Here is a 9,255-nt window from a genome sequence, read left to right as displayed (position 1 = left end):
GCAGGGGAGGGCAGTTGGGGGGGACCAGGCAGGCAGGCAGGTAAGTGATTAGGAGCCAGCAATCCCGGATTGTGAGAGGGGTTTCCGACTGCCCCTGAGGGGTCCCAGATTGGAGAGGGTGCAGACTGGGCTAAGGGACACACCCCCCCCCCCCCCCCCCGCCAGTGAATGGATTTCGTGCACAGAGCCTCTAGTTTAAAAAGGACCGCTTGCATCTTTAATGTTCTGTTCAAAGCAGATGATGCCAACAGCCAAAACAGTGAGTTAACTTTCCTTCAGTGGGGCTCTTTTTAGATAAAGTGCATGTGGGCCTTGCCCTAGAGTCAGGGAAGTATAGATGAAATAGTGATCTTACTGCTAAGAATTACAGAAAAGCAGTATGTTAAGAATTTTGTAAGGGAGATGATGATCTTTCTTTCTCAAGATTATATGAGTATGTTATAGAGTCATAAAGGTTGATTCATATTAGAGGAAATTCTAGGAAAATGGGTAAACAGCAAAAAAATAAGCTAGCTCTGGTAGATGAAGGTGAGTGTGGGTGGTTTAAGTTTGATATAGTCCTACATTTTAGTTCGTCATCTTGTATATTGCACACTTCTAGTTCCTCATAAATATTACTAAAATAAGTAAATCAAAGTATAACAGTAAATTTTGTTCAGGATGAGTGCTTTAAAGTTAGCCCTACAGTCACTTTCTATCTCTGTCTAATCCAGCAGGATTTTTGAAGGGGAGGTAAACTTGGTGGGTAGACTTTGTAAACAAGGCAGCATGAAGACCTTCTCTAAATGTAGTTGCATCTCTATGAGGAATTCTGAATTAGGGAAAAGCAAATTCAAAGCCTGAATTTCATAATTGCTCACATTCCTTAGCCATATGTGTAACATGCATTTAGGAGGCTGAAGCCAAAAATGTTGCTGCTGTTTGTATGTTTTACTGAAAAACTAAAATGAAACTGTTGCCTAGATTTCTTAATACTATTCTGTTCTTTCTCCTTCAACGTTAAATTCCTAAAAGTTCATTTATTTTTTCTTTGGTCTATTTATTTAATATTTACCCAAATGAACCACATTCTGTATTCCAAGAGGTTAATCCAGGGGTGGGCAAACTTTTTGACTCGAGGGCTACAATGGGTTCTTAAACTGGCCCGGAGGGCCGGAACAAAAGCATGGATGGAGTGTTTGTGTGAAATAATATAAATTCAAAGTAAACATCATTACATAAAAGGGTACGGTCTTTTTTTTTTTTTTTTAGTTTTATTCATTTCAAACGGGCCGAATCCGGCCCGTGGGCCATAGTTTTTGCCCACGGCTGGGTTAGTCCATAAATGAAATTTATTTTGCGGATGTAGAATTACAATGCCCACAATGTTTAGTATATGTCTTATCATTTATTGAAATGTAAATGTATTGTGGATCTTGGAACAGTCCAGGATTAGGTCTACATTTCTTTCTTTTCAGAGTAGTGTGGGTTTACTTTCATAATGGAATCTTTCGCTGTAAACATTTGTTAGAGTCATTTCAGCTTTAAAACATAACTGGTGCATGAACCTAAGGGGCAGGTTTTAGAAAGGCCCTTCTATATAGATGCTTTCCCTTGAGTTCCTGTAACCTTTTCTTTAAAGAAATACCTTGACTCTCACCTTGTGTATTATGGTTTTTATTGGTGTTTAAGATTTTTTTTTAACTTTTTTTCCCCAGAATTCTCTTTTTCTGTTGACATCCTGGACCCTGTATGTCAAAGAGGGAATAAAAAGCTTTTAATAGAGCCAGAGTTAGAAACTCAGAGGGGTATTGGCGCTCTGTTGTGGAGCATGTCAGCATCTCTTTCATACAGCAGCCTTTTGGGGCTTTTTGTTCAATGCTTCAGCATTGGCTATCTGTCTATTTCTGGGACCCACAAGAACCAGAAGACAATAAATGTTCACATATTTCTATATGGCCAGGTTTCCATTTTGTGAGCAATACTAGATCTAGGCACTTATTATTTGCTCAGTATTTTCTAAAGTGATCGATAGCCTCCTTCTCTTGGGCAAAAGTCTGACTTTAATTTAAATTTCTTATGAATGTATCAGATCTTCTTCCAAATAGAATTCTGTATTCTGAAATGTTTTATCCTTCCCCATGGTATCCAAATAGTATTTCTGGATAGGGGATATAAAAGGAGACTGCTTAATTTCCAGGGCCAAGATTTTTAGTGTGCCATGGGCAGAAGTCAAGGACATAAATAGGGGAGCATATGATAGATTTACTGAGTCACCTGTGGGGCCTTGGCTGGTGGGGGTATTGTGGAAGCAGACATAGGCCCTGTGCAATTGGGATGGTGGTGTCCAACTTTATGTCGGACAAAACTTTTCATACTACCTTCATTTTTACCCTAGTTTGAGATGTTGCAGAGAGCTTTTAATTCTCTACAGATGACTTACATTATCTCTGGGTCATCTCTTTTGAGATTCATTCCTGATGCATCAAGTAACTGAGTCTGTAGTTTAAGGAAATAAGCCTTAGTATTCTCTATGAAATACAACAAAGGTACTTGGAAAGGTTCAGCCAGCTGGTGCATGTATGTGGTGTGATTGCTAAGTACTAAACCCAGACAGATCTTGAATTGCACCAATATATGAAAATAGTACAACGCAGAATTAAGTCCAGATAATCTGTAACTAATAATGACATTTGAGACACTGGGTTGTATAATTTGCCCAGTCAGCAAGTACCTCACTAGGGAAGGATTCATCCTGAACAGACAGTCTGTCATTTATGAGCTGGCTTCTCTTAGAACTTCAAGTTATCTTTGGAAACTGTGATTCTGAACATACTGGAAAGCTGGGTATTCTAAAACTGTCCCGTGGAATATAAAGCAAATTGCGATCACTGTTGACTAGCATTTTCATTAGGTCTTAAGCATGGTAGAAGGACATGTGTCAACTTACAATCATCCTATATCCTGTTTAGTTCACTTTTTCATGCCCACTGTGAGGAAGGCATTGTGCTAGGGCAGATGGAAATATCAGTTCACTGTGGTCTTTGACTGCTAGGAATATATCTTGGGGTGGGAGGCAGGGTGTGTGTGTGTGTACCTATATATATATCACAGACAAATAACTCAAGTGTACCGTGAACTGGTGCCAAAAATACTGAAGCATAAACATGCTGAACATAACAGGAGGGATACATTTATTTCTAACTGCGTCACTTGAGGGAGGTTTTACATAGACAGTGACATCTGAACTGAACTTAAATAGAATTTCAGCCATCAGGGAGATGTACATTCCAGACTAAGGAAGCCAGGTGTAAAAAGGCACAGAGATGGGAAGGTAGAAGACATTTGGGGGAGTAGTGCACTGTGACTGGTGCATGGGGTATAGGAGAAAAGGATATAACACAAGTAGTGTGAAGGCAGGTTATGTTGGGCCCATGAATGCCTTGTGATTGGGTCTTGCTCCTAAGGGTTCTGTATTAGATATAGGAGGGATGGCTGCCATATTTCATTCACTTGGTGCAACTTACCTGGACAACAGAGAGGTTGTAATAGACATTGAGAGGAGCCTTACTTTTTGCTGGTGATAGACTCCAAAGATGTAAAGGGACACGTTCAGGAAAATAGTTATACCACATCTGCAGGTTTGTGGATCATACTGAGTCTTTCCTCCCAAAACGTTTTATGAAAGTGAAATTGCATTAAAATGAACATCAGAGGCAATTTTGAAATGGAAAAGAAGTGTGAGAATGGAAGTTCATGTTATAGATATGTAAGCATTTTCCTTTATTTTTTCAAGTGCCCAATTATCTTTTCTTTATGATGATGATGGATGGGGGTTATGGACAAAATATACTAAAAACCTTATGGGGCTTCCCCCCCCCCCCCCCCCATACCTCCTTTTCCCCCTAGTGGTGGTGTGCTTCTGTTCTATTTAAGCAGTAGAGGGGTTAAACCAAAGGCTAGAACAAGCATATCAAACCGCTGCAAGTTTGACATGCTTGCAACAAGTCTGCCTGAGTTCCAGCCCCAGCTTCATTACTGCCTATGCCACTTTAAAGACCTTTCTTAATATCTGTAAAATGGGAGTAACAATACTAACATCTCCCTTTGAAGGCTATGGTGAGGATTAGATAAGCAAAACCAGGTAAAGTACATAGAATACTGATTGTCACTTGGTAAATGCTGTGGAAGTGCGAGCCATCATCATCACTACTACTTTAAGATGAACCTAGTCACTTGATGTTACACCATTGGGTATATTTTAAGGAGTTAGAGCCACTTGCTGACACTTTGAATTATGAGGCTACCAATTGATGTGTCTCTCTCACATCGATGTTTCTCTCTCTGTCTCTCCCCCTCCATTCCACTCTCTCTAAAAAAAACAATGGAAAAATACCCTCGGATGAGGATTAACAACAAAAGTAGGACTTAGGGATGTGATCCAGAACTGATCTGTCTTCTCAACTTGTACTCCAAAACACTGGTTTTCAAGCTTGTGGAGTAGGTTAGAGAGAATAAAAGACCTAGGTAGAGATTTATAAAATTTTACTTGGAAAAAAGTATTTTAATGATTTAAAAACAGCATAAGGATATGTTCCACAACAGTGTTTCTCAAACTTATGTTTGAGAAACTTATATACTTACAAGTCACACATGTTAAAATTAAAATGCAAATTCTAATTCTCTAGGTATGGGCATGCCCCTCTATTCTGCATTTCTAACACACTTCAGGTGTTGCCAGTACTCCTCATCGGAGGGCCATCTTTGAAGTAGTAAGATTCTATAGGAATTTTTCTTAGCTGCTGATACAGAGCACTTATTGCAATCATCTTTGGAGCTTTTTAAAAATAAACCTGTCCTGCCCTGGCTGGGTGGCTTGGTTGGTTGGAGCATTGTCCTATGCACCAAAAAGTTGCAGGTTTGATTCTTGGTCAGGACACATACCTAGGTTACGGTTCAAGCCCAAGTCTAGGCATGTGCGGGAGGCAACTGATCGATGTTTTTCTCTCACATTGATGTCTCTCACTCTCTCTCTCTAAAAATCATAAAAACATATTCTCAGGTAAAGGTTTGAAAAGAAAATAAATTTAAAAATAAACCATTCCAGGCCCTAGCCCAGACCTACAGACTCAGAATCCCTGGGATGGGTCCACACACAGGTATTTTTAATCCTGGTTGAGAATCACTACTCAAATGCCAAGAGTACATCTTGTCCAAAACCCCTTTGGCTTCTTCAGTAAATTTATCTATCTATCTATCGCTAATCCTCACCTGAAGGTATTTTCCCATTGGTTTTTAGAGAGCAGAAAGGAGGTTGGTAAAAGGAGGAGGAGGAAGAGAGAAAGAGAGAGAAACATCAATGTGAGAAACAAACATCAGTTGGTTACCTCCCACACTTGCCCCAACCAGGGATCGAACCCACAACCTGGGCATGTGCCCTGACTGGGCCTCAAACCTGCCACCTTTTGGCGCACACGACGACGCTCCAACCAATTGAACCACACTGGCCAGGGTTGGATCAATTTTTAAAATAAAATTTCAAAAATGCTATGAGTACTTTCAAATCATTTATTAGAATTTGTGTTTTTATTTTAACAAAATAGAATTTAATTTGGTACTAAGTCATTAGATGTTTTTAGGATCACTAAACTAAGAATGGGAGTGGGCACAGTTCTTAAAATTAACAGCAGAAATTAGGCATTTTTTTCCAGACGAACATTTGATTAAACATCTTCTCTAAATGGCCTAGACTTTTATTTTTTCAATATATTTTTATTGATTTCAGAAAGGAAGGGAGAGATAGAAACATCAATGATGAGAGAGAATCATTGATTGGCTGCCTCCTGCATGCCTCCTACTGGGGATCGAGCCTGCAACCCAGGCATATGACGTGACTACGAATTGAATCGTGACCTGGTTCATTGGTGATCAACCACTGGGCCACACAGGCCGGGCAACAGCCTAGACATTTGGAGAGACAGAGTAACTTTGATATAGCCAGAATTTGTGAATAAAAGAAATATTAAATTTCTTAGCTCAGTATTAATCTCTTTTTTAAAAATACATATTTTTATTGATTTCAGAGAGGAAGAGAAAGGGATAGAGAGATAGAAACATCAGTGATGAGAGAGAATCATTGATCAGCTGCCTCCTTCACATCCCCCACTGGGGATCAAGCCTGCAACCGGGACATGTGCCCTGACAGAGAATTGAACCATGACCTGCTGGTTCATAGGTTGACATTCAACCACTGAGCCATGCCAGTGGGGCTCTGTCCCTCTTTGATTATAAAAATCCTTACAGAACTACCTGGAGACAGATAGAAATAGTAAAAAATATATATATCCTATATAATAAAAGGGTAATATGCAAATCGACCAAACAGCGGAGCGACTGGTCTCCATGATGCACACTGACCACCAGGGTTTCAGTGGTTCTCAACCTTCCTAATGCCGTGACCCTTTAATACAGTTCCTCATGTTGTGGTGACCCCCAACCATAAAATTATTTTCGTTGCTACTTCATAACTGTAATTTTGCTACTGTAAACAATATGTAATTATATATGTGTTTTCCGATGGTCTTAGGCAACCCACAGGTTGAGAACCACTGGTTTAGATGCTTAACACAGGAGCTGCCCCCTGGTGGTCAGTGTGCTCTCACAGGAGGAGCACCGCTCAGCTGGGCTGACGGCTGTTGGTGGCGGGAGCCTCTTCCTCGACAATGCTAAGGATGTCCTCGCTGCCCGACTGCAGCTTAGGCCCGCTCCCCGCCATTTTGGTTTGGAGATTTCATTTTGTTTATTTTTTTGTTTTTCCTGAAACCTACAAAAACCTAGAGAAATAAGATTAGTTTCCAAGTTGATATTGAGAGTGGTTGTAGTCTTCAGGTTACCCTAGATTTTTACATGATGGCAGTAAACTCATTTACAAATTAAATTCCCATACTTTTGAGATTGGTTTCTCCTCATTCTGGATATAGTGACTTGCTCACAGTATGGATGAGGTAGAAAGTAAGTAGATGCTTGTGGGAATTGGAATACAGTAATTTTCATCAGACTGATTGTATCTATTTACTCTTGATTGGCAGGAATATATGGTTTACAGGAAGCATACCTATATGAGGCTTGATGGCTCATCCAAGATCTCGGAAAGGCGGGACATGGTTGCTGATTTTCAGAACAGGTAATTTTAATAGGAATTATAAAATCCTCATTTGGTTTTCCTCTAGAGCTTCAGATGGTGAGGTTTAAAAAAATACCAATACATTTCATATTATTAAGTGATCATGATAGTTCCTGCCATTTTAAGAGGTAGCTCAATCTGCTTATAGCAGTTCAGATCTGTGTGTCTGTGAGAGAGAAAAAACGAATACTTGGTAATTTTTGTGTTTGAAATCTGCTTTCTTACCAAATCAGTGCCTATTTCTTTAGCCAAAAAATAAATGATTTCTGAGTATGAACCAAGACCTTCCTGATGTGGATAATATGTATGTAGAAAAAAGTTGCTAAATGTTAACAGTGGCTATCTCTGGGTGTTAACTTATAGTCTTAGTTCATTATTGCTTACCTGTTTCACTTTGTATGAGTTAAAAAAGAAAACCTTCCTTTTTCCTGCTTTCCCTCTAGCATTGTAGTACAGTGCGGTATGACAACTTGCAGTAGTCTGTAATCTATTCAGCTGGCAGCTCTCAGTTACAGTACTTCTCCTACCTGATAATGAGCCTATGAAATTTCAAATGCTGCCTGCTGGATGCTGATGGCTTACAAAGCCATAATTATCCTAAGTGCTGGTTCTCATTGTAATAAGCAGAGTCTGGTTACTGCTCTCTCCAAGGAGAAAGCCAAGCTCTGGTAGTGACAGGTCTGCTGAACTCCACCCTTAATTTTCTTCCTTAAACCTGCAGAGCTAAAGAATAAGAGTAGATCTTATTATTCTATAAATCAGAACATTCTGAATTTCTGGCCTTTAATTGTGTAGTCTGTTACTATTTTACTTTTGAGTTCTTGGGAAGAAAATTAAGCACATAGCCATTTGTATTTAGGTTACAATTGTTTTAATTTCTTTCCTTTTTAATGCATCGTTTACTTCAATTGTAAAATAATTTCGCATAAAACAAATCCATAGTTCAACATAGAATGTCTTCTGATTGAAAGTTTTTGCTATTGCACGATCCTTTACAATAGAGCATAGGTAAGGAGATAGATCCTGACATTTTGGTTTACAGTGTATATTCAGGCCAGTAACTTCTAAATTACAACTATACATCTGAATTTAGGAGGCTGTTTGACCAACGATGGAAGGGAAGATCTATTTTGTACCTATTTCAATTTGTTAGATGGGTGCAAGTATGTACATGGCCTAACCTAGTTTCTCACCTATCAGAATCTATCAGCAGATTTTTAAATTGATTATTTGAGACATGTATAAGCATAGTAGTGCCTCCTAGTCTCACCACATTGTTATGAATTGCCCCCCCCCACAAAAAGTTTACCAGCTGATCTTCATCTTTTCATGATTCTGAAATAAAATGAAGCATATTTTACTTTGTCCTTACTTACTCCAACCTAAGAGCTCCAATAGACAAGAATCTTACATACAAGATCTATAGACTATATATTTTCCCCAGGGTGCCTTTAATTTCTCCAGGCATGCCAGCACCTCTGTGGTATGGGCACACTGTTACGAGGTGGCATGAGTTGTGTGTTAGAAGAAACTCCATTAAGTAATAAGTATTTCACCTACAATTTGTGTTTATTTTTCACTAATATGTTTGTTATACATTTGAGGATCTCATGAACAGCAATACTATTATTTTCCAGTTATAATTGGCATTGTTATATCTTACAATAAAACTAGTGTCCCTGCCGAAACCGGTTTGGCTCAGTGGATGGAGCGTCGGTCTGTGGACTGAAAGGTCCCAGGTTCGATTCCGGTCAGGGGCATGTACCTGGGTTGCGGGCACATCCCCAGTGGGAGATGTGCAGGAGGCAGCTGATCGATGTTTCTCTCTCATCGATGTTTCTAACTCTCTCTCTCTCTCTCTCTTCTTCTCTGTAAAAAATCAATAAAATATATTAAAAAAAAAAAAAAACTAGTGTCCCAATGCATCGATTCGTGCACATTGAAAGGAAGTTAATTAGATGAACTATTTTAATATTGCTATTCGCCCTTTCTCTATAGTAGAAATGTCAACCAAATTCACAATCGACAATGATAGATGGAAACACGCATACAATTGGTGCCAGCAAGAGCTTTATATGTGTCGCGTATGTGCA

The 9,255-nt window shown here is 39.2% G+C and overlaps 1 protein-coding gene across 3 annotated transcripts in view; it reads left to right on the top strand.

Moving 5' to 3' along the window:
- The window catches only part of INO80 (INO80 complex subunit), a 121,453-nt gene that overhangs the window by 81,300 nt on the left and 30,898 nt on the right, over positions 1–9,255 (top strand). For all 3 annotated transcript variants that reach the window (XM_014534798.1, XM_014534797.1, XM_005860256.2), the window contains one exon: positions 7,068–7,162. In XM_014534798.1, coding sequence (XP_014390284.1) covers positions 7,068–7,162 — 95 coding nt within the window. The remainder of the gene's footprint in view (positions 1–7,067; positions 7,163–9,255) is intronic.

Source organism: Myotis brandtii, unplaced genomic scaffold (genome assembly GCF_000412655.1).
Source record: "Myotis brandtii unplaced genomic scaffold, ASM41265v1 scaffold133, whole genome shotgun sequence".
Classification (NCBI taxonomy): Eukaryota; Metazoa; Chordata; class Mammalia; order Chiroptera; family Vespertilionidae; genus Myotis; species Myotis brandtii.
This window is presented reverse-complemented; position numbering and strand designations above follow the sequence as displayed.